At 42.4% G+C, this 26,126-nt stretch overlaps 1 protein-coding gene and 1 long non-coding RNA gene across 2 annotated transcripts in view; both read right to left on the reverse strand.

The window, feature by feature from the left end:
• Nucleotides 1-26,070, reverse strand: LOC110523430 (neuropeptide Y receptor type 1). Its single transcript, XM_021602111.3, has 5 exons — nucleotides 25,478-26,070; nucleotides 25,083-25,324; nucleotides 21,504-21,650; nucleotides 20,779-20,995; nucleotides 1-4,286 (listed from the first exon to the last, which is right to left on the reverse strand). Exons 1-5 carry the CDS (start codon nucleotides 25,784-25,786, stop codon nucleotides 4,071-4,073), a joined length of 1,131 nt encoding a protein of 376 aa, XP_021457786.2. The 5' UTR covers nucleotides 25,787-26,070; the 3' UTR covers nucleotides 1-4,070.
• LOC149983201 (uncharacterized) overlaps nucleotides 1-26,126 on the reverse strand; it is a 192,424-nt gene that overhangs the window by 79,101 nt on the left and 87,197 nt on the right. The gene's annotated exons all lie outside the window — the stretch shown is intronic.

Below are 26,126 nucleotides of genomic sequence, written 5' to 3' on the forward strand. Positions count from 1 at the left end.
GGATTTGTAATTTTTATTAGGATCCCCATTAGCTAATGCCATAACGCTAGCTTATCTTCCTGGGGTCCAACACCAATTAACAAGACATTACAAACAATAGGGTTCGGAACATTAAAACCAGCTAAATTTAAAACAAAACACTCCATATCTGAAATTACAGATACACAAAATCAAGTGGGATGTCAGTCTTTGCAGTTTAAACAAAAAACGGAACACAGAAGAAGAATCTGCCTCAGGAACCACAATGAAAATATACCTTTTAAATATAAAATCAGATACAAGATGTATATATATATTATTTGTTTTACATAATTTCCACAGTTTTGTACAATCATAAAGTTGATGTGGATTCATGATGAAGATTTACAGTAGGCCAGCCAGACAGTCGGCCACCCAGACAGATATACAGTAGATCAGCCAGCCAGATAGCAAACCAGGCAGCCAGCCAGTCAGCCACAGACAGATACAGTAAACATTAGACCAGCCAGCCAGACAGCCAACATGCCAGCCAGCCACCCAGACAGATATACAGTAGACCAGCCAGACCTCAGTCAGCAAGACAGCCAGTTGACCAGACAGCCAGTCCAGTCAGCCTGCTCTGTGTGCCTGTGGTCCGTCTGCAATGCGTCAGCAGCACCAGGGACTCCCTCTCCAGCCAGACACAGCTGCCAGTCACCGTCTAGCCCCTGGCTCACTGCTGGACACCCAGCACCCACCTGCACTCCATGGTGTCCTTATTCCTCTCTCTCTGTCTCTCTGTCTGTCTCTCTCGCTTGGTCTCAATCTACCCCCCCTCTCTCTTTCTGTGTCATTCTGTCTCTCGCTCTTTTTCTGTCTCTCAAGCTCTCTCTCTCCCCCTCTCTCTCGCTCGGCCTCAATCTATCCCACTCTCTCTCTCTCTCTCTCTCTCTGACAGAAGTATCAGCGTATTTCAGACTGATCTCTGATTGGTGAATAGCTTATAGATTTTTCTACTGTTGTCACAGAGAGAGTGACTGAGAGGAAGGGCTGTCAGTGCCAACAGGGTTATTCTGACGTTAGAGAGACAGCTGTCATATAAGCTTCAGGTTGAATTGCATGCACATCCCTGACAACCTGAAATGGTCCCTTCACACAGACAGTGTGGTGAAACAGAGCCTCTTCAACCTCAGGAGGCTGAATGAATTTGTCTTGGCCTTTAAGACCTTCAAACTTCTACAGATACTCAATTGAGAGCCACCAGGTTGTCTACCCTGCACTTTAGAGACTGCTGCCCTATGTATATAGTCACTGAACACTGGTCACTTTAAAAATGTTTACATAATGTTTTACACACTTGATATGTATACTGTATTCCTGTCAAGGCTCATTCTATATAACTACTGCTGTACATACCTTTTATATTCATATACTGTTCATACTGCCTATACACACCATTTTATATATATATACACACACACACTATATATAGTACCAGTCAAAATGTTTGGACACGCCTACCCATTCAAGGCTTTTTCTTAATTTTTTACTATTTTCTACATTGCAGAATAATAGTGAAGACATCAAAACTTTGAAATAACACATGGAATCATGTAGTAACCCAAAAAAGTGTTAAACAAATCCAAATAAGTTTTATATTTGAGATTCTTCAAAGTAGCCACAGTTTGCCTTGATGACAGCTTTGCACACTCTTGGTATTCTCTCAACCAGCTCCATGAGGTGCAGTCACCTGGAATGCATTTCAATTAACAGGTCTGCCTTGTTAAAAGTTCATTTGTGAAATGTCTTTCCTTCTTAATGTGTTTGAGCCAATCAGTTGTGTTGTGACAAGGTAGGGTTGGTATACAGAAGATAGCCCTATTTGGTAAAATACCAAGTCCATATTATGGCAAGTACAGCTCAAATAAGCAAAGAGAAATGACAGTCCATCATTACTTAAAGACATGAAGGTCAGTCAATCCGGAAAATGTCAAGAACTTTGTAAGTTTCTTCAAGTGCAGTCGCAAAAATCAAGTCAGTCAAGAACAAATTCTTATTTACAATGACAGCCTACCCAGGCCAAATCCTAACCCGGACGATGCTGGGCCAATTGTACACCGCCCTATCACGGCCGGTTGTGATATAGTCTGTACTCGAACCAGGGTCTGTAATGACGCCTCTAGCACTGAGATGCAGTGCCCTAGACCACTGTGCCACTCAGGAGCTTGGAGCTTGGGACCATCAAGCGCTATGATGAAACTGTCTCTCTTGAGGACCGCCACAGGAAAGGAAGATCCAGAGTTACCTCTGCTGCAGAGGATACGTTTGTTAGAGTTACCAGTCTCAGAAATCGGCAAATAACTGCACCTCAGATTGCAGCTGGAATAAATGCTTCAAAGAGTTAAGTAACAGACACATCTCAACATCAACTGTTCAGAGGGGACTGTGTGAATCTGGCGTTCATGGTTAAATTGCTGCAAGGAAACCACTACTAAAGGACACCAATAATAAGAAGAGACTTGCTTTGGCCAAGAAACACAAGCAATGGACATTAGACCGGTGGAAATCTGTCCAAAATTGAGATTTATGGTTCCAACCGCCGTGTCTTTGTGAAACGCAGAGTAGGTGAACGGATGATCTCAGCATGTGTGGTTCTCACAGTGAAGCATGCAAGAAGTGTGATGGTGTTGGGGTCCTTTGCTGGTGACACTGTCAGTGATTTATTTCAAATTCAAGGCACACTTAACCAGCATTGCTACCACAGCATTCTGCAGCTATACGCCATCCCATCTGATTTGCGCTTAGTGGGACTATCATTTGTTTTCAACAGGACAATGACCCAAAACACACCTCCAGGCTGTGTAAAGGCTATTTGACCAAGAAGGAGAGTGATGGAGTGCTGCATCAGATGACCTGGCCTCCACAATCACCTGACCTCAACCCAATTGAGATGGTTTGGGATGAGTTGGAGTGAAGGAAAGAGTGAAGGAAAAGCAGCCAACAAGTGCTCAGCATATGTTGGAACTCCTTCAAGACGGTTGGATGAAGCTGGTTGAGAGAATGCCCTGAGTGTGCAAAGCTGTCATCAAGGCAAAGGGTGGTTATTTGAAGAATCTCAAATATAAAATATATTTTGCTTTGTTTAATACTTTTTTGGTTACTACATGATTCCATGTGTTATTTCATAGTTTTGATGTCTTTACTATTATTCTACAATGTAGAAAATTGTAAAAATAAAGAAAAAGCCTTGAATGAGTAGGTGTTCTAAAACCTTTGAACGGCAATGTATGTACATTCTGATCGTTGACCAAGGCTCTGATATTTCTACATTTTTCTCTTTATTCATTTTAAGGGATTTGTGTCTTTTGTTTTGCATTGTTAGGTATTACTGCACTGATGGAGTACCAAATATAAGCATTTCGCTGCAACTGTGATAACATCTGCAAAATATGAGTATGTGGTCAATCAAATTTGATTTGATTTTGATTTGATCTCAAGGCATCCCTGACTTCAGAATTGACTGTCTGACTGACAGTCTGTCCATCTTTCTGCCTGGCTTAATAGCTTAACACCCCAGGATGATGTCAATATCTGGTGAAGGCAGTTTTTCTGGGGACAAGCTGAATGAGCTCAGAAATACATCATCACCATTGAAACAGAGCCCACGAGTCCCTGGTTCTGTCAGTCTCTCTGCTGCAGTCTCTCCAGATGTTTGCTACCTAGCGTAGCTGCATGTGTGCAATCTGTCCATGAGCTGCTCTGTCGATTAGCTGTATAGATCTGTTTGTTTGCTTTTAGCGAAGTGCATTCTGTATACTCTGTAGGGCCTGCGATGCTTTGTAGGAATTCAGAAATCGACCGATCTCTGAGACTGGGGCCAACCAGCTCTGTCTTTGACAGTCAGTCCAGCTGCTTAGTTCCACTTTCTCTCTCTTTATTAGCGTTAGCGGCTCTCTATTAGTTCTGTCCATTGGGGCGTTCTGTCTGTTAGCTGCTTGCTTGATATGAACTTTACCCTTGTTGTTTACATCGTGTCTGACAGCTGTACACACTACACAATGTCCATTAGCTCTTAGCTATTAGCATTAGCCCCTAGCTCTGTCGGCTAGCTGTTAGCTGCATATGTTAACACTGGGCTCAGTCCGGGGCGGTGGAGCGATGCTCATTGACCCTGCCCGGTTCAGCATCGACATCTTGGTGTTCCCCTCGCTGCCAACGGTGGAGAGCGGGAAATTCTCGTAGCTCTCTGGCGCCCCCAATCCACAGTGGCAGCGCTGCAGCTGGGCCTTCAACTCCCTCTGGAAGTTACTGTTCAGGAAACCGTACACCTGTGTGTGTGTGTGTAGACAAAGTTTAAATGCAGAGCACCAGCACCTTAATATGTTTGTAATGACATTTACATTTCCAACATTTTATTCAATACAGTTGAGTTGAGTTCAGTTAAGTTAATTTAAATTAAATTCAGTTCAGTTAAGTTAAATTAGATTTGATTTAATTCCACTCCACCCCTCTCTACCCCACTCAACCCTTTCAGGCTTTTCTTGAGGAATTCTCCCAGTGCCTCTGTAAATCTTCTGGGAGAGCGAGGAAGGCAGCTAGCACTTCCACATCACTCAGCTACCCCTCTCACTACCGCTACCCTAACCCTAACCTTCTGGGAAAGAGAGGAAGGTAACTAGCACTACCACTCTCACTACTGCTCTCAACTTTCCGGACTGTTGGGACAGAGGGAAGACATGCTTTTCAAGAGCAAGAACAAGGACACGTCATCTTGTGTCCTGCTTTTAACCGGGAAACTACAATCAAAACTGGACCAAATGTGTAAAAAAAGAGAGCCAACCACAGGCCCAGGACCCTAGAATAGAGATACAAAGGAACAAGTGCCCCTTGCACAAAAGAGTTGAGAAAATAGCAGAGAAAGAGAGGTGATACATGGATTCTAAAGCATTCATTTTTTGGAAAGTAAACAACTGCAAACAAATTGGTTACTCAGTAGAGAAGCTTCTTAAGAAAAAATAAATAGTTCGTAAGTGCAATTCCTCAACAATATCAAGATTTAATTTTCTTACAAACTTCTCAAATATCCAATTATGAATCTTCTTAAGATGTTTGTTGCTAGGCAACTGATTTAGCTAGCTATCTAGCTAGCAATGGCAATCATGTTAGCATATTTCCTACTGAGATTACTATTCTAAAACATGTTCTGGGTTTAAAATAATCAATACTGAAACTTTCAGATGAAGTCTGTGTGAATTAAACATGTTCAATTGCTTTCATGACTGTATTCTCTCACTACCCTGAGTTTAAGACAAGGGTTTAGCTATCTTGGAATTAAGAACAAATCTAAAAACGTTATTTTCAATAACCTTCAATAAACTTTTTGCTTAAGGAGAAACATAAGAAATAGCGCAAGAACATTTCCAATAACCTTTTTGAGGAATATCAACTTTGCTTAACTTTCTTCGTAAGTCTATAGTTCAGGAAAAAATGGTAGTTAAGAAGACATTTCTTCTTAAGGTTTTGTGAATCTGGGCCCAGGAAATCTGCACCTGGCTTGTTGATTTTTAAACAGGCATTTCAAACCAAAACAATTCAAACAATAGATCTATCAGCAATAGTCCCAGTCATTACTCAGTTAATAATGACTACCCCTCGACCACACCCACAAACCAACAGTCTTTCCTATTGACCCCCATTTTAAAAGGGGCAACGTCGTTGTCGATTTTTTTTTTGTTATACAGAAATAATAAAACATGCAGAAAAGTTGCTGTTGTTCAATGTGCATGTTGTCACGTTCTGACCATAGTTCTGTTATTTTATTCTTTGTTTTAGTATGGTCAGGGCGTGAGTTGGGGTGGGCAGTCTGTTTGTTTTTCTATGTTGGTCTTTGTGTTCGGTATGGTTCTCTATCAGAGGCAGGTGTCGTTAGTTGTCTCTGAGAATCATGCTTAGGTAGCCTGGGTTTCACTTTTGGTTTGTGGGTGTTTGTTTCCGTGTGAGTGTTTGGGCCACACGGTACTGTTTCGGTTTTTGTAAATTCACGTTGTCATTTATTGTTTAGTGTTCTGAGTTTTAATTAAACATCATCATGAACACTTACCACGCTGTGCTTTGGTCCGATCCTTACTCCTAAGACGAAGAGGAGGAAATCCGTTACATGTAGCCAAGTCAAAAATCCCGACCTATGGTTCGCAATGCTCCCACATAGGGAAATATAGCCTGTGAGAAGAGCCCTTTGGATTCAGGCTATTCGGTGTGGCAAAGTGGGAAATTTTGGGGCGCTGTGTCCAACTAGGCTAAAACATTTCATCAAAGTAAGACATTTAAGTTTAGTACAGTCCATTTGTAACTCTACTCACTACTTGTAGCTGTATAGTCTGTTTGTAACTCTACCTCAATACTTGTAGAGTTACAAACAGACTATACAGCTACAAGTAGTGACAGACTATACAGCTACAAGTAGTAAGTAGAGTTAAACACTATACAGCTACTCACTACTTGTAGCTGTAGTCTGTTTGTAACTCTACTCACTACTTGTAGCTTTATAGTCTAGTCTGTTTGTTTGTGTTGTTGGTCTTGGCTAGCTTAATGATCCGGTTGGTTGCTAGCTAGCAGTCAATCAAGTGGCTGCTAGCACAGTCATGAAAAGTGGCATGAGGGAAGTTTTTCTAAGTAGTGAGAACACCAGGGAGCAGGCATTGTTGAAAAGTCATCTTTAGACATGTTGTGCTTTTCTTAAATGTAGTTTTGTAATCGACTTAAACAAGCAGACAACAAGAAAATTGTATTTGAAAAAGGTCAAGTTTTTGCTGTGAGCCAATGAGGTAACTACAGGTTATTTTCCCCACATGCGTGCAGGTTTGCGAAGTTCTATCTAATACCGACTGGGACTATAACAAGAGCAGTAGCAACGGAACCTTCAGCAACAGTAGAAGCCTCACCACACCCGTTTGTCTATCCACCATCTGTGACATCAGGACATTCCAAAAGGTGCCAAAAACTGAAGCAATAAAGGGACAGCCCAGATACATTACTTGGTCACTATGTGCATTTTCAAAACACATGAACTAACCTCCTGTTTTACCAGTTGGCCAACGACATGACACTCTGCCCTATGTAGACACTAAAAATACATAACAAAAGGGCATTGGAAAAGGGAGGCAGATTCAGATTTTAGAGGACCAGGAGAAAAAAAGCAAGATCAGGTACCTCACAATAAACATATACCTGAATGGGACAGTATTGGTTCATTGTTTTTTTTACACTCAAATCTGTGGTGGAAGCAAAGGGAACAAATGACCAGTACCTGATCAACATTACAACATCACAAGCAAGTTCCAATGAACCCAATGAACAAAGACAGTGAACAAAGACAGAGAGGACATGGTCAAAGAAATGGCCAAATCATCACCTAAACCCATTGTGGTGCAAATGAGAGGCAGCCTCTCCCAGCTAGACTCAAAACTCGTAGAGTTAAAAGATCAAGTCCTGGACCAGCTCTCTACCAGCACTGACGTAGAGATGGAGCAGCTGCGTGACCAACTCTGCCAGGTAAAGAATGAACACAGATGGTTGATAGAAAATCTGACATCAGAGAGAAATAAAAGGAAATGACAGAAGAACTCTGGAAAAAAAAATATATATAATCCAAGATGGCGTAGCAGTCTTTGTCTTGTCCCATGTTTTTATTTATTTTATTTTTATTTCACCTTTATTTAACCAGGTAGGCAAGTTGAGAACAAGTTCTCATTTACAATTGCGACCTGGCCAAGATAAAGCAAAGCAGTTCGACACATACAACGACACAGAGTTACACATGGAGTAAAACAAACATACAGTCAATAATACAGTATAAACAAGTCTATATACGATGTGAGCAAATGAGGTGAGATAAGGGAGGTAAAGGCAAAAAGGCCATGGTGGCAAACTAAATACAATATAGCAAGTAAAACACTGGAATGGTAGATTTGCAATGGGAGAATGTGCAAAGTAGAAATACAAATAATGGGGTGCAAAGGAGCAAAATAAATAAATAAATAAAATACAGTAGGGAAAGAGGTAGTTGTTTGGGCTAAATTATAGGTGGGCTATGTACAGGTGCAGTAATCTGTGAGCTGCTCTGACAGTTGGTGCTTAAAGCTAGTGAGGGAGATAAGTGTTTCCAGTTTCAGAGATTTTTGTAGTTCGTTCCAGTCATTGGCAGCAGAGAACTGGAAGGAGAGGCGGCCAAAGAAATAATTGGTTTTGGGGGTGACTAGAGAGATATACCTGCTGGAGCGTGTGCTACAGGTGGGAGATGCAATGGTGACCAGCGAGCTGAGATAAGGGGGGACTTTACCTAGCAGGGTCTTGTAGATGACATGGAGCCAGTGGGTTTGGCGACGAGTATGAAGCGAGGGCCAGCCAACGAGAGCGTACAGGTGGCAATGGTGGGTAGTATATGGGGCTTTGGTGACAAAACGGATTGCACTGTGATAGACTGCATCCAATTTGTTGAGTAGGGTATTGGAGGCTATTTTGTAAATGACATCGCCAAAGTCGAGGATTGGTAGGATGGTCAGTTTTACAAGGGTATGTTTGGCAGCATGAGTGAAGGATGCTTTGTTGCGAAATAGGAAGCCAATTCTAGATTTAACTTTGGATTGGAGATGTTTGATATGGGTCTGGAAGGAGAGTTTACAGTCTAACCAGACACCTAAGTATTTGTAGTTGTCCACGTATTCTAAGTCAGAGCCGTCCAGAGTAGTAATGTTGGACAGGCGGGTAGGTACAGGTAGCGATCTGTTGAAGAGCGTGCATTTAGTTTTACTTGTATTTAAGAGCAATTGGAGGCCACGGAAGGAGAGTTGTATGGCATTGAAGCTTGCCTGGAGGGTTGTTAACCTCTTGAACCTATAGGGGCGCTGTGTCATTATTGGATAAAAAGACGTGCCCGTTTTAAGCGCAATATTTTGTCATGAAAAGATGCTCGACTATGCATGGAATTGACAGCCTTGGAAAGACACAACTCTGACGTCTCCAAACCTGCAAAGATATGATCTGTGCGTGCCCCAGAACTAATGCAACAGGCGAAACCAAGATGATGTTTCATACAGGAAATGCCCCGGATTCTGAAGGCGCTGTGTTCCAATGTCTCCTTATATGGCTGTGAATGCGCCAGGAATGAGCCTGCGCTTTCTGTATATTCTCTGAGGTGTCTGCAGCATTGTGACGTGTTTGTAGGCATATCATTGGAAGATTGACCATAAGAGACTACATTTACCTGGTGTCCCGCCCGGTGTCCTGTGTGCGTAATCAGTAAGTCCATGCGTAAGTCCATGCATTTCTTCAGAATTGAAAGTAAACTGCCACAATGGATTTTATCGTCGATAGATATGTGAAAAACACCTTGAGGATTGATTCTAAACGTTTGCCATGTTTCTGTCGATATTATGGAGTTAATTTGGAAAAAAGTTCGCGGTTTTTTTTTTTTTTTCTTACCCAAACGTGATGAACAAAACGGAGTGATTAGTCGACACAAATAATATTTTTTGTAAAAACGGAACATTTGCTATCTAACAGAGTCTCCTCATTGAAAACATCTGAAGTTCTTCAAAGGTAAATTATTTTATTTGAATGCTTTTATGTTTTTTGTGGAAAATGTTGCATGCTGAATGCTAGGCTTAATGCAATGCTAGGCTATCAATACTCTTACACAAATGCTTGTTTAGCTATGGTTCAAAAGCATATTTTGAAAATCTGAGATGACAGTGTTGTTAACAAAAGGCTAAGCTTGAGAGCAAATAGATTAATTTCATTTCATTAGCCATTTTCATGAATAGTTAATGTTGTGTTATGCTAATGAGCTTGCTGATAGATTTACACAATCCTGGATACAGGGGTTTTTTCGTAGCTAAACGTGACGCAGAAAATGGAGCGATTTGTCCTAAACAAATAATCTTTCAGGAAAAACTGAACATTTGCTATCTGAGAGTCTCCTCATTGAAAACATCTGAAGTTCTTCAAAGGTAAATTATTTTATTTGAATGCTTTTCTGTTTTTTTGTGTAAATGTTGCCAGCTGAATGCTAAATGCTACGCTAAATGCTACGTTAGCCATTAATACTGTTACACAAATGCTTGTTTTGCAATGGTTGAGAAGCATATTTTGAAAATCTGAGATGACAGTGTTGTTAACAAAATGCTAAGCTTGAGAGCTAGCATATTTATTTAATTTCATTTGCGATTTTCATGAATAGTTAACGTTGCGTTATGGTAATGAGCTTGAGTCTGTATTCACGATCCCGGATCCGGGATGGGGAGATCAGAAAGGTTAACACAGTGTCCAAAGAAGGGCCAGAAGTATACAGAATGGTGTTGTCTGCGTAGAGGTGGATCAGAGACTCACCAGCAGCAAGAGCGACCTCATTGATGTATACAGAGAAGAGAGTCGGTCCAAGAATTGAACCCTGTAGCACCCCCATAGAGACTGCCAGAGGTCCGGACAGCAGACCCTCCGATTTGACACACTGAACTCTATCAGAGAAGTAGTTGGTGAACCAGGCGAGGCAATCATTTGAGAAACCAAGGCTGTCGAGTCTGCCGATGAGGATGTGGTGATTGACAGAGTCGAAAGCCTTGGCCAGATCAATGAATACGGCTGCACAGTAATGTTTCTTATCGATGGCGGTTAAGATATCATTTAGGACCTTGAGCGTGGCTGAGGTGCACCCATGACCAGCTCTGAAACCAGATTGCATAGCAGAGAAGGTATGGTGAGATTCGAAATGGTTGGTAATCTGTTTGTTGACTTGGCTTTCGAAGACCTTAGAAAGGCATGGTAGGATAGATATAGGTCTGTAGCAGTTTGGGTCAAGAGTGTCACCCCCTTTGAAGAGGGGGATGACCGCAGCTGCTTTCCAATCTTTGGGAATCTCAGACGACACGAAAGAGAGGTTGAACAGGCTAGTAATAGGGGTGGCAACAATTTTGGCAGATAATTTTAGAAAGAAAGGGCCAGATTGTCTAGCCCGGCTGATTTGTAGGGGTCCAGATTTTGCAGCTCATTCAGAACATCAGCTGAGCAGATTTGGGAGAAGGAGAAATGGGGAAGGCTTGGGCGAGTTGTTGTGGAGGGTGCAGTGCTGTTGATCGGGGTAGGAGTAGCCAGGTGGAAAGCATGGCCAGCCGTAGAAAAATGCTTATTGAAATTCTCAATTATGGTGGATTTATCAGTGGTGACAGTGTTTCCTATCTTCAGTGCAGTGGGCAGCTGGGAGGAGGTGTTCTTATTCTCCATGGACTTTACAGTGTCCCAGAACTTTTTTGAGTTAGTGTTGCAGGAAGCAAATTTCTGCTTGAAAAAGCTAGCCTTGGCTTTTCTAACTGCCTGTGTATAATGGTTTCTAGCTTCCCTGAACAGCTGCATATCACGGGGGCTGTTCGATGCTAATGCAGAACGCCATAGGATGTTTTTGTGTTGGTTAAGGGCAGTCAGGTCTGGGGAGAACCAAGGGCTATATCTGTTCCTGGTTCTAAATTTCTTGAATGGGGCATGTTTATTTAAGATGGTTAGGAAGGCATTTAAAAAAAATATCCAGGCATCCTCTACTGACGGGATGAGATCAATATCCTTCCAGGATACCCCGGCCAGGTCGATTAGAAAGGCCTGCTCGCTGAAGTGTTTCAGGGAGCGTTTTACAGTGATGAGTGGATATGTGTATATATATATTTTTTTTAATATATTTTTCTTTGCATTCTTTTTAATATTTTTCCTAAACCTCAACTTCAAAATACCCTCCTGCAACCTCCCTCACCCAATGTGGTATGGATCTGTTTTTTCAAAAGTATTTCTATTTACCCCCGAACTGGAATACCTCAACTGAAGCTAGCTAGCTACCAGCTATCATTCAGTTAACCACTGCTAGCGGTCATCAGCTAACCTTTAGCTTGGAAAGCTCTCACCAGTTCGTACAAAGTGTTTCAAACCAGAGCATACAGGACCTATTTTTCTCTCCATATCCCGGATTCCTACCGGAAATTCTGAACCATTTCATCCGGATCATCACAGCTAGCTAACCGCAACCCGGGTTGACTACTCCTGGCTAACGTTTCCGTCCCGGAGCTAGCACCAACTAGCCTGGAGCTAGCCCATGCTAGACCCATCTCCCGGCTAGGGCTCCTGGGCTACTCCTGAAGCCCACTCCACGGCTACAATATCCGGACCCCTTCTACTGCCGGTACGGGGCACGGAACACCGCCGATCCTTCACGACTGGAATACCGACAATCTGCCCGAGGCCCCTCAGGCGCAACGTTCCCTGAAGGCCCATTCTGCTAACCACGGCCTGCTAGCTATCTAGACCATATTGGACTGCTAGCTGATCCATCGGCCAGTTTCTTGCACCACTATACCCATTTTGCCAATTGGACTTGGACCCCTCTGCTACTTGGAACCCTACTAGTTCCACGACTGGTCTATCGACGTCACCTCACGAGGCAAAAACAAGCGTCCATCTAAGGCCCTTATGCTAGCTTGCTAGCCCCGGCCTGCTAACTGTCTGAATCGCCATGTCCCCAGCCAGCCCAACCACCCACTGGACCCATACGATCACTTGGCTATGCGTGCCTCTCCCTAATATCAATAAGCCTTGTCCATTACTGTCTTATTTAACTGTAGAGCCTCTAGCCCTGCTCAATATGCCTTAACCAACCATGTTGTTCCACCTCCCACATATGCGATGACACCACCTGGTTTAAACGTCTCTAGAGACTATATCTCTCTCATCATTACTCAATGCCTAGGTTTACCTCCAATGTACTCTCTTCCTACCATACCTTTGTCTGTACATTATGTCTTGAATCTATTCTATCGTGCCCAGAAACCTGCTCCCTTTACTCTCTGTTCCGAACGTGCTAGACTACCAGTTCTTATAGCCTTTAGCCGTACCCTTATCCTACTTCTCCTCTGTTGCTCTGGTGATGTAGAGGTTAACCCAGGCCCTGCAGTGCCTAGCTCCACTCCTACTCCCCAGGTGCTCTCATTTGTTGACTTCTGTAACCGTAAAAGCCTTGGTTTCATGCATGTTAACATTAGAAGCCTACTTCCTAAGTTTGCTTTATTCACTGCTTTAGGTCATTCTGCCAACCCGGATGTCTTAGCCGTGTCTGAATCCAGGCTCAGGAAAACCACCAAAAACCCTGAAATTTCCATCCCTAACTATAACATTTTCGCCAAGATAGAACTGCCAAAGGGGGCGGTGTTGCAATCTACTGCAGAGATAGCCTGCAGCGTTCCATCTTACTATCCAGGTCTGTACCAAAACAATTTGAGCTTCTACTTCTAAAAATGTACCTTTCCAGAAACAAGTCTCTCACTGTTGCCGCTTGCTATAGACCACCCCTCTGCCCCCAGCTGTGCCCTGGACACCATATGTGAATTGATTGCCCCCCATCTATCTCCTGAGCCCGTGCTGCTAGGTAACCTAATCTGGGACGTGCTTAACACCCCGGCCATCCTACAATCTAAGCTTGATGCCCTCAATCTCACAAATGATCTATGAACCTACCAGGTACAACCCCAAATCCGTAAACACGGGCAACCTCATAGATTTCATCCTAACTAACTCGCCCTCCAAATACACCTCTGCTGTTTTCAACCAAGATCTCAGCGATCACTGCCTCATTGCCTGCATCCGTAATGGATTTGCGGTCAAACGACCACCCCTCATCACTGTCAAACTCTTCCTAAAACACTTCAGCTAACAGGCCTTTCTAATCGACCTGGCCGGGGTATCCTGGAATGACATTGACCTCATCCCGTCAGTAGAAGATGCCTGGTTATTCTTTAAAAGTGCCTTCCTCACCATCTTAAATAAGAATGCTCCGTTCAAAAAAATGTAGAACCAGGAATAGACATAGCCCTTGGTTCACTCCAGACCTGTCTGCCCTTGACCAGCACAAAAACATCCTGTGGCGTTCTGCATTAGCATCGAATAGCCCCAGTGAAATAAAACTTTTCAGGGAAGTTAGGAACCAATATACACAGGCAGTTAGGAAAGCTAAGGCTAGCTTTTTCAAACAGAAATTTGCATCCTGTAGTACAAACTCAAAAAAGTTCTGGAACACTGTAAAGTCCATGGAGAATAAGAGCACCTCCTCCCAGCTGCCCACTGCACTGAGGCTAGGAAACACTGTCACCACCGATAAATCAACAATAATTGATAATTTCAAGAAGCATTTTTCTACGGCGGGCCATGCTTTCCACCTGGCTATCCCTACCCCGGTCAACAGCCCTGCACTCCCCACAGCAACTTGCCCAAACCTCTCCCACTTCTCCTTCACCCAAATCCAGATAACTGATGTTCTGCAAAAGCTGCCAAATCTGGACCTCTACAAATCAGCCGGGGTAGACAATCTGGACCCTCTCTTTCTAAAATGATCTGCCAAAATTGATGCAACCCCTATACTAGCCTATTCAACCTCTTTTGTATCGTCTGAGATTCCCATAGATTGGAAAGCTGCCACGGTCATCCCCCTCTTCAAAGGGTTCAATTATTGGGCCGACTATTCTTTGTCTACATCAATGATGTCGCTCTCGCTGCTGGTGATTCTTTGATCCACCTCTTATGCAGACAACACCATTCTGTATACCGCTGGCCCTTCGTTGGACACTGTGTTAACTAACCTCCAGATGAGCTTCAATGCCATACAACACTCCTTCCGTGGCCTCCAACTGCTCTTAAATGCAAGTAAAACTAAATGCATGCTCTTCAACCGATCACTGCCCGCACCTGACGGCCTGTCCAGCATCACTACTGACCATCCTACCGATCCTCGACTTCGGCGATATCATTTACAAAATAGCTTCCAACACTCTACTCAACAAATTGGATGCAGTCTATCACAGTGCCATCCGTTTTCCCACCAAAGCCCCATATACTACCCACCACTGCAACCTGTATGCTCGCTTGTTGGCTGGCCCTCGCTTCATACTCATCGTCAAACCCACTGGCTCCAGGTTATCTACAAGTCTCTGCTAGGTAAAGCCCTGCCTTATCTCAGCTCACTGTTCACCATAGCAGCACCCACCCGTAGCACACGCTCCAGTAGGTATATCTCACTGGTCATCCCCAAAGCCAATTCTTCCTTTGGCCGCTTCTCCTTCCAGTTCTCTGCTGCCAATGACTGGAACGAACTGCAAAAATCTCTGAAGCTGGAGACTCCTACCTCACTCACTAGCTTAAAGTACCAGCTGTCAGAGTAGCTCACAGATCACTGCACCAGTACATAGCTCATCTGTAAATGGCCCATCCAATCTACCTCATCCCCATACTGTATTTATTTATCTTGCTCCTTTGCACCCCAGTATCTCTACTTGCACATTCATCCTCTGCATATCCTACCACTCCAGTGTTTAATTGCTATATTGTAATTACTTTGCCACCATGGCCTATTTATTGCCTTACCTCTCTTATCCTACCTCATTTGCACATGCTGTATTTAGATTTTCCTACTGTATTATTGATTGTACGTTTGTTTATTCCATGTGTAACTCTGTGTTGTATGTGTCGAACTGCTATGCTTTATCTTGGCCAGGTCACAGTTGCAAATGAGAACTTGTTCTCAACTAGCCTACCTGGTTAAATAAAGGTAAAATAAAAAATGAAGACCGTGACAATGAGAAAAGTAGAGGAGATCAAGGAGGAGATGAGAAAAAAGCTTTTAGAAGTAAAAAAGGACCTGAAGAACAGAGGACACCATCACTTCATGCAAGACCATGTCCACCTAAACTGGTGATGTGCAAACGTCTTAGCAAAGTTGCTAAAGTACATGGCCAATATGCGAAGAAAGACTAAGAGCATCCGGCCTATGGGAAGCCAGCAAATAAGAACATCACACCCAGAGAGCCCTCCACCAAGAGAAGTCAGCACTCCGCCCAGAGAGACACTCACATATAACCCAGAGAGCCCAGCACTCCACCCAGAGACTCCCACACTCCACCCAGAGACTCCCACACTCCACCCAGAGTCCAGCACTCCGCCCAGAGAGCCCAGCTCTCCGCCCAGAAACTTCCACAGTCCACCCTGAGTCCAGCACTCCGCCCAGAGAGACCATCACCTCACCCAGAGAGCCCAGCACTCCATTGAGTGTGACCAATGAACAAGTTGAAGAAGTTTTACTTTTAGCAGTAACATTGGATAGTCAGTTATCATGGTCAAGTCATATTGACAAAGTTGTTGTGAAGATGATGAGAGGCATGTCTGCGTTGTTCTGTACTATTGTTCAGGCTTTGATCTTGTCCCATCTTGATTACTGTCTGGTAATATAGTCCGGTGTAGCAAAGACAGACCTAGCAAAGCTGCAGCTGTCACAAAACAAAGCAGCATGCCTTTCCCTTAATAACTGCACACAGAGAACTAACATCAACAAAATGCATGACAGTCTTTCACGGTTGAGTTGAGGAGACTGCTTTTCTTCTAGTCTTTTTAAGACACATTTTTGTGTTGAAAATGCCTAACCACTTGTATAATCTATTTGCATTCACTTCAAACAGACAGAGTACCAGTCAACATTTTGGACACACGTACTCATTCAAGGGTTTTTCTTAATTGTTACTATTTTCTACATTGTAGAATAATAGTGAAGACATCAAAGCTATGAAATAACACATGGAATCATGTAGTAACTAAAGTGAAACAAATCAAAATATTTTATATTTGAGATTCTTCAAATAACCACCCTTTGCCTTGATGACAGCTTTGCACACTCAGGGCATTCTCTCAACCAGCTTCATGAGAAATGCTTTTCCAACAGTCTTGAAGGAGTTCACACATATGCTGAGCACTTGTTGGCTGCTTATCCTTCACTCTGCGGTCCAACTCATCCCAAACCATCTCAATTGGGTTGATGTCAGGTGATTGTGGAGGCCAGGCCATCTGATGCAGCACTCCATCACTCTCCTTCTTGGTTAAATAGCCCTTACACAGCCTGGAGCTGTGTTTTGGGTCATTGTCCTGTTGAAAAACAAATGATAGTTCAACTAAGCACAACCCAGATGAGATGACATATCGCTGCAGAATGCTGTGGTAGCCATACTGGTTAAGTGCGTCTTGAATTCAAAATAAATCACTGACAGTGTCACCAGCAAAGCCCCCCACACCATCACACCTCCTCCTCCACGGTGACAACCACACATGCAGAGATCATCCGTTCACCTACTTTGCGTCTCACAATGATAAAAAAAAATCTCAAACTTGGAATCATGTGACCAAAGGACAGATTTCCACTGGTCTAATGTCCATTGCTCATGTTTCTTGGCCGAAGCAAATTTCTTCTTCTTATTGGTGTCCTTTAGTAGTGGTTTCTTTGCAGCAATTCGACCATGAAGGCCTGATTCACGCAGTCTCCTCTGAACAGTTGATTTTGAGATGTGTCTGTTACATGAACTCTGAAGCATTTATTTGGGCTGCAATCTGAGGTGCAGTTAACTCTAATTATCCTCTGCAGCAGAGCTAACTATTCCTTTCCTGTGGCGGTCCTCATGACAGCCAGTTTCATCATATCGCTTGATGGTTTTTGCGACTGCACTTTAACTTCTTGGTGACAGGGGGCAGTATTTTCATGTCCGGATGAAATGCATGCCCAAATTCAACTGCCTGCTACTCATCCCCAGAAGATAAGATATGCATATTATTAGTAGATTTGGATAGAAATCACTCTGAAGTTTCTAAAACTGTTTGAATCATGTCTGTGAGTATAACTTATGTTGCAGGCGAAACTGAGGACAAACCATTCAGATTGTTTTTTTTTGAGGTCACTCTTTTCATTGGGAATCCAGATTTCTAAGGGACCTTCTTGCAGTACCTATCGCTTCCACTGGATGTCAACAGTCTTTAGAAATTGGTTGAGGTTTTTCCTTTGTGTAATGAAGTACGGCCATCTTGAACGAGGGTAACTTAAAGTGTACTGTTAGATAGAGGCGTGTGACCAGAAAGCTAGCTACAGTTTGTTTTCCTCCTGTATTGAACACAGATCATCCCGTCTTCAATTTGATAAATTATTAACGTTAAAAAATACCTAAAATTGTATTACAAAAGTAGTTTGAAATGTTTTGGCAAAGTTTACAGGTAACTTTTGAGATATTTTGTTTTGATATCTTTTTCTGGATCAAACGCGCCAAATAAATGGACATTTTGGATATATATCGATGGAATTAATCAAAACAAAAGGACCATTTGATGTTTATGGGACATATTGGAGTGCCAACAAAAGAAGCTCGTCAAAGGTAAGGCATGAATTACATTTTTATTTCTGTGTTTTGTGTCGCGCCTGCAGGGTTGAAATATGCTTATCTTGCTTTGTTTACTATGGTGCTATCCTCAGACAATAGCATTGTTTGCTTTCGCCGAAAAGCCTTTTTGAAATCTGACATGTTGGCTGGATTCAAAACAAGTGTAGCTTTCATTTGCTATCTTGCGTGTGTGATTTCATGAAAGTTAGATTTTTATAGTAATTTATTTTAATTTGGCGCTCTGCATTTTCACTGGCTTTTTTCACTGGACGCTAGCGTCCCACATATCCCAGAGAGGTTAAGAAACTTTCAAAGTTCATGAAATGTTCCGCATTGACTGACCTTCATGTCTTAAAGTAATGATGGACTGTTGTTTTTCTTTTTGCTTATTTGAGCTCTTCTTGCCATAATATGGACTTGTTCTTTTACCAAATAGGGCTATCTTCTGTGTACCTTCCCTACCTTGTCACAACACAACTGATAGGCTGAAACACATTAAGAAGAAAATAAATTCCACAAATTAACAAGGCACACCTGTTAACTTCACTAGGGTAGGGGGCAGCATTGGGAATTTTGGATGAAAAGCGTGCCCAAATTAAACTGCCTGCTACTCAGCCATAAAAGCTAGAGTATAACAGAACTCACATGGCAGGCAAAAACCTGCAAAAAAAATCCAACCAGGAAGTGGGAAATCAGAGATTTGTAGTTTTTCAACTCATTGCCTATCGAATACACAGTGTCTATGGGGTCATATTGCACTTCCTAAGGCTTCCACTAGATGTCAGTCTTTAGAACCTTGTTTGAGGCTTCTACTGTGAAGTGGGGGCGAATGAGAGGGGATTGAGTCAGAGGTCTGCCAGAGAGACATGAGCTGACCACGCGTGATAGTTAGCTTGCGTTCCATTGCAATTCTACAGACAAAGGAATTCTCCGGTTGGAACATTATTGAAGATTTATGTTAACATCCTAAAGATTGTCTGCACCTAGTGATCGCGCCTCATGAATTTTGATTACTGGGCTAAACGCGCGAACAAAAAGGAGGTATTTGGACATAAATGATGGACATTATCGTACAAAACAAACATTTATTGTGGAACTGGGATTCCTGGGAGTGCATTCTGATGAAGATCATCAAAGGTAAGTGAATATTTATAATTCTATTTCTGACTACACAACATGGCAGATATCTGTTTGGGTTGTTTTGGTCTCTGAGCGCTGTACTCAGATTATTGCATGGTGTGCTTTTTCCGTAAAGTTTTTTAGAAATCTGACACAGCGGTTGCATTAAGGAGAAGTGGATCTAAAATCCATGCATAACAGTTGTATCGTTTAGCAATGTTTATTTTGAGTATTTCTGTAAATTGATGTGGCTCTCTGCAAAATCACTGGATGTTTTGGAACTACTGAACATAAAGTGCCAATGTAAACTCAGATTTTTGGATATAAATATGAACTTTACCGAACAAAACCTACATGTATTGTGTAACATGAAGTCCTATGAGTGTCATATCTCTTTCTGCTTTTTGTGACTCCTCTCTTTGGCTGGAAAAATGGCTGTGTTTTTCTGTGACTTGGCTCTGACCTAACAATCGTTTGGTGTGCTTTCGTCATGAAGCCTTTTTGAAATCGGACACTGTGGCTGGATTTACAACAAGAGTATCTTTAAAAATGTTGTAAAATACTTGTATGTTTGAGGAATTTTAATTCTGGGATTTTTGTTTTGAATTTGGTGCCCTGCAGTGTCACTGGCTGTTGACGCTAGCGTCCCACATACCCCAGTGAGGTTAATTGAAATGCATTCCAGGTGACTACTCAATGAAGCTGGTTGAGAGAATGCCAAGACTGTGCAACGCTGTCATCAAGGCAAACGGTGGCTACTTTGAAGAATCTCAAATAAAAAATATACTTTGATTTGTTTAACCATTTTTTTGGTTACTACATGATTGGATATGTGTTATTTCAAAGTGTTGATGTCTTCACTACTATTCCACAATGTAGAAAATAGTACAAATAAAGAAACTGTTGAATGAGTAGGTGTGTCCAAACTTTTGACTGGTACTGTACATAACCCACCAGACACACTACTATGGGTTTCTCCACTGTACCCAAACCCAAAACAGATTTAATACATCGCTCAGTTATGTATAGAGCCATGTCATCGTGGAATGCTCTGCCACCAGACGTTACTCAGGCAAAAAGCACATTTAGCTTTAAAAAAAACGGATAAAAAAACAACATATTGTTTCACAGAGCCTCCTCTTTCTAAATATCTAATTTAACTGTATACAATAATATGAATATGTATATTTGAATAGTGTGTAAATAATATTTTTGTTCTGTGTCTATCCAATTTATAACTCTTATTTATTTTTATTTGTTTATTTATTTTTATTTGTTTATGTTTATTTGTTATTATTAATTATATTTAATGTCCTTGTCTATAACTGCACTTTGTCAAATTTGTACGTTTTATGTGGACCCCAGATAGAGTAGCTGCTGCATGTGCAGGAGCGAATGTGGATACTAATAACCTAAACTATACTCCACTCACCACAGGGTTGACACATGTAGAGGCCATGGCGGTGAGGTGGCAGGCGGAGAACACAGCATCATGCTGGCAGGCGGGCAGCGCCTGGTGGTCCCAGTCGAATATCGTGTTGAACACGTTGAGCGGCAGCCAGCAGAGGGCGAAGGCGGCAACGATGGCCGCCAACATAGCATTGATCCTCTGGGCTCCTCGGGCCTTCCGGCTCCGCTCCACCACGTCCCTGGAGGGGAAAAACACAGGAAAACACTTTAGTTTCTGTTTTCTTAGTCTGTTTATTTGTTCTATGTGTATCTGTTGTAATTTTGTTTGATCAATGGGTGGCCACCGGAATGGACTAAACGGATGGGATTTAACCATACTTTACCAGGTACTTAATCATTTCATTAACATTTCTATTTATTCATTAACTGTTCATTGTCTATCCTCTTTGATGATCCTTAGACTATTACTCCATTCATTTATTTTATTCACCTATTCATCATTGGCCACTCATTGACTACCATTAATTGACTCCTGTCCTGATGTATTACCTGCGTCTGAGTAGGCATACTATTATTGACTATTCACTAACTCATTAATCTGACAATTCTTTGACTGTCGTGTGTGTGTGTGTGTGTGTGTGTGTCTGTCTGTGCTTGCGAGCATGCATGAGTGCATGTGTGTGTGTGCTGGTGTGAGTGTGCATGTGTGTGTGTGTGTGTGTGTGTGTGTGCGCATGTGTGTGTCACCTGCGTCGACGTAGGCGTAGGAATATGCGGAGGTAGCAGAGCAGCACTAGTAGCAGAGGGAGGCAGTACTGGAACAGCAGCAGGGAGGTGGTGTAGGCCAGACGGTGTCTTTCAGTCGGCCATTTCTCCAAACAGATCACATGGTCTCTGAGGAGAGAGAGCGAGGGAGGGAGAGAGAGAGCGGGAGAGAAGGAGAGCAAGAGAGAGAGAGAGAGAGAGGGAGGGAAAGAATGAGAGTGGAAGAGAGCAAGAGAGAGAGACCAAACGTAATTCATGGATCAGTGGATCACCTCAACAACTTCCAGTGAAATTGCAGAGCTCCAAATTCAAATTACTATAAATATTATACTTTCATGAAATCACAAGTGCAATACATCAAAATAAAGCTTTACTTGTTGTTAATCCAGCTGCCGTGTCAGATTTCAAAAAGGCTTTACGGCGAAAGCAAACCATGCCATTATCTGAGGACAGCGCTCAGCACACAAAACATTAAACAGTTAGCAGCCAAGTAGATTAGTCACGAAAGTCAGAAATAGCAATACAATTTATCACTTACCTTTGATGATCTTCATATGGTTGCACTCACAAGACTCCCAGTTACACAATAAATGTTCCTTTTGTTCGATAAAGTCCCTCTTTATATCCAATAACCTCCATTTTGTTGGCGCATTTTGTTCAGTAATCCAATGGCTCAAATGCGGTCACAAGAGGCAGACAAATTCCAAATAGTATCCGTAAAGTTCGTAGAAACATGTAGAACGATGTTTATAATCAACCCTCAGGTTGTTTTAGCCTAAATAATCTATAATATTTCAACCGGACAATAGCGTCGTCTATATAAAAGAAAAACAACGAAAGGCGCGCTCTCGGGATTGCGCACCAAACAGGTTGGGGACTTTCCACTGGCCTCTCATTGAAACGGCTAATTCTCCCTAATTTTTCAGAATAAAGGCCTGAAACAATGTCTTAAGACTGTTCATGGCTAGTGGAAGCCATATGGAACGCAATCTGGGTCCCAACCATTTATATGGTGGATAGGCTTTCAATGGAAAAACACCCATTTCAAAATAAATCCTGAATGGATTTTCCTCAGGTTTTCACCTGCCATTTCAGTACGATACTGGTTCCCAATTGGGAATCAACCCTCCCACGTTCAGCTGAAACGGTGGCGCATGGAACGCAAAAATATTCTTAAAAATATTTAACCTCCACACATTAACAAGTCCAATAGCTCAAATGAAAGATAAACATCTTGTTCATCTAGCCAGCAAGTCAGATTTCTAAAATGTTTTACGGCGAAAACATAGCACATATATATGTAAAACCACCACCAGACACAGCTCATTTCAATAGCCAAAACATGCAATCAACAAACGCAGGATTAAAAAATAAATCGCTCACTAACCTTTTGAAAATCTTCATCAGATGACAGTAATATGACATATTACACAGTACATTTTTTTTTTTTTCAATATGCCATTTATATCCATAAATGTCCATTTACAGTGAGTTCACCTTCAGAAATTACTCAAAAATGCCCGCAGGAAATCTATGTAGCGCGGCAAGATAACGTAAATAGACATCATAAACTTTGACTAAATATATATGTTCTACATATAGTTAGAAAGATACACTGCTTCTTTATGCAACCGCTGTGTTAGATTTATTTTTAACGTTACAGAAATCGCACACTATTCCATATGCTGAGACAGCGCTCAGTTCCAAGCTACATTTCCACGTAATGTTGGAGTCAACAGAAACACAGATTTAAGCATAAATATTCCCTTACCTTCGATGGTCTTCGTTCAGAATGTTCTGGAAGGCTTCATACTTACCCAATACATCGTTTGGTTTCAAGTCTTGCGTCTTTGTATTAGCTACTGCTAATAACATCAGCTGAAATGCACCCAAAACGTCCTCTGGTCCGGATAAGTTGCGCATCAAAACTTCAAAATTACACATTATATGTCGACTAAACAGGTCAAACTAAGTGCAGAAGCAAGCTTTATGATGTTTTAGACGTGCAAAACAAACTTCAATTCAATCGGCCATCGTCTGCCCTTCTCTTGAGTGCTGGAAACAAAGGAATGGCTGGGACCAATTCGCGCCCATACGCACAGACTATTCTCTCGTGGCACGCACTAATTTCACTCCCATAGGGTCAATTCTCGCGGGATTTGAACGATTTGAAGCTCTAATGAAAGAGGACATCTAGCAGAAGAGATAGAAAGTGTCCCCAGAATCATAGCTGGTTGGGAAGGGTGGGGGCCATGACGTCAAAGTTGCTCCAACTTTCATGGCCACAAAAACTAGTTTGGAAGAATGCCTGCCCTGTGAGTTCTGCTATACTTACAGACATAATTCCAACGGTTTTAGAATCTTTAGAGTGTTTTCTATCCAATAATAATTTTTATTTGCATATATTACCAATTTTTGACAGATTTTTTTTCCAGTTTACTAGGGGTACCCAATCTCTCCAAAGGGGGCGTATGTCTGCCATATCCTTAACAGGTTTTAAGACTGTTCATGGCTAGTGGAAGCCATATGGAACGCAATCTGGGTCCCAACCATTTATATGGTGGATAGGCTTTCAATGGAAAAACACCCATTTCAAAATAAATCCTGAATGGATTTTCCTCAGGTTTTCACCTGCCATTTCAGTTCCGTTATACTCACAGACATTATTTTAACAGTTTTGGAAACTTTAGTGTGTTTTCTATCCAAATATATCCAATTATTTGCATATCCTAGCTTCTGGGCTTGAGTAGCAGGCAGATTACTTTGGGCATGCTTTTCATCCAAAATTCCGAATGCTGCCCCCTATCCTAAAAAAGTTAAGGAAAGCTTTGAATATGTACAGACTCAGTGAGAATAGCCTTGCTATTGAGAAATGCCGTCGTAGGCAGACCTGGCTCTCAAGAAAAGACAGGCTATGTGCACACTGCCCACAAAATTAGGTGGAAACTGAGCTGCACTTCCAAATTCCTGCCAAATGTATGACCATATTAGAGATACATATTTCCCTCAGACTACACAGATCCGCAAAGAATTTGAAATCAAACCCAATTTTGATAAACTCCCATATCTACTGGGTGAAATATCACAGTGTGCCATCACAGCAGCAACATTTGCAACCTGTTGCTACAAAAAAACTATTGAATAACAAACACCATTGTAAATACAACCCATATTTATGTTTTTTTATTTTCCCTTTTGTACTTTAACTATTTGCACATAAAATTACATTTGACATGTCATTCTTCTGGGACTTTTGTGAGTGTAATGTTTACTGTACATTTTTTTATTGTTAATTTCACTTTTGTTTATTATCCATTTCACTTGGTTTGGTAATGTAAACATATGTTTCCCATGACAATAAAGCCCTTGAATTGAATTGAGAGAGAGGGGGGGGGGGGAGAAGGAGAGCGAGAGAGAGAGAGGAAGGGAGAGAATGATAGACAAAGAGAGCGTTCGTAAATTCATCAGTTGTTCTGCGCTCTGGCACACTCAGACGAGAGTGCTCTGAAATCAGAGTATCAGAGTGCATTTATGAACACACCCACACACACACTGACTCACCTGAAGGGGTTGGCAGGCAGGGTGAGGTTCTGGAAGGGGTTGTCGGTCAGAATGTTGTAGGACAGGAACGGGAGTGATATGAAGCAGGCGACCAACCAGGTGAGACCTACGGCCAGGTAGGAGTGGCCTGCTGCTGGGGACCAGCCAGTAGGGTGCAGGATCAACTGATGGCGCTCCAACGCAATCAACACCAGGGAGAAAATAGACACCGTCACTGACACACACTGTACAAACGGAGTGACCTGATGGGGAAGAGAGGAGATAAATAAGGGACAAGAGAGGGAGGAGAAAAGGGCACATTATGGACACAAACAAACACGGCAAGGTTATCAAACAAAGATACAGGAACTCTGAACAAGGATTTTTATTTTTTGAAGAAAAGTCTGTGTTCTCACCTTGCAGAGTGCCTCCCCCAGTACCCAGCGGTCCATCAGAGTGTAGATGACGGTGACAGGTAAACACACCACACACATCAAGATGTCGGAGCAGGACAAGTTGGCGATTAGAATGTTGGTGACATTATGCAGTTCCTTCTGCCGCCCGATGATGAAAACCAGGCCCACATTGCCTAGCAACCCTACTGCGATCACCGTGCTGTAGGCCACGATGAGGAAGGTGGCTCCACTCACCGAGGGTGGACACTGGGCTGACTCTGACCAATCAGAGTTCTCCCAGACGCCAGAGGAGCTACTGTTATTGGTCATGGTGGAAGAAGCGTTTTGGGGGCTGTTAGAGGGAGCTTAATGGTAGAGCCTGGGAGTTGATGGGGGGCTAGAGGCAGCTAAAGGGGGTGTAGAGGGGACAGGGTGACTGGGTAATCAGGCAGTTATAGTCCTTCTATACCCTCCTCAGTTGGCTGATTGGTCGTCAAGATGTTAGAGTCGCTGTGATTGTCTCTCCGAGTCTGCTAATCACTCTTAGTCGTTGAGCCCTCAGTCTGATGGAGACAATATGATTGGTTTGGCTCAGGAGGAGCAAAGTCTATCTGTAAAACAGGGAAGAGAATAGAAAATAATCTCAGTCTATCTACTGTATAATAGAAGA

Source organism: Oncorhynchus mykiss, chromosome 5, assembly GCF_057628025.1.
Source record: "Oncorhynchus mykiss isolate SJ-2025 chromosome 5, ASM5762802v1, whole genome shotgun sequence".
NCBI lineage: Eukaryota > Metazoa > Chordata > Actinopteri > Salmoniformes > Salmonidae > Oncorhynchus > Oncorhynchus mykiss.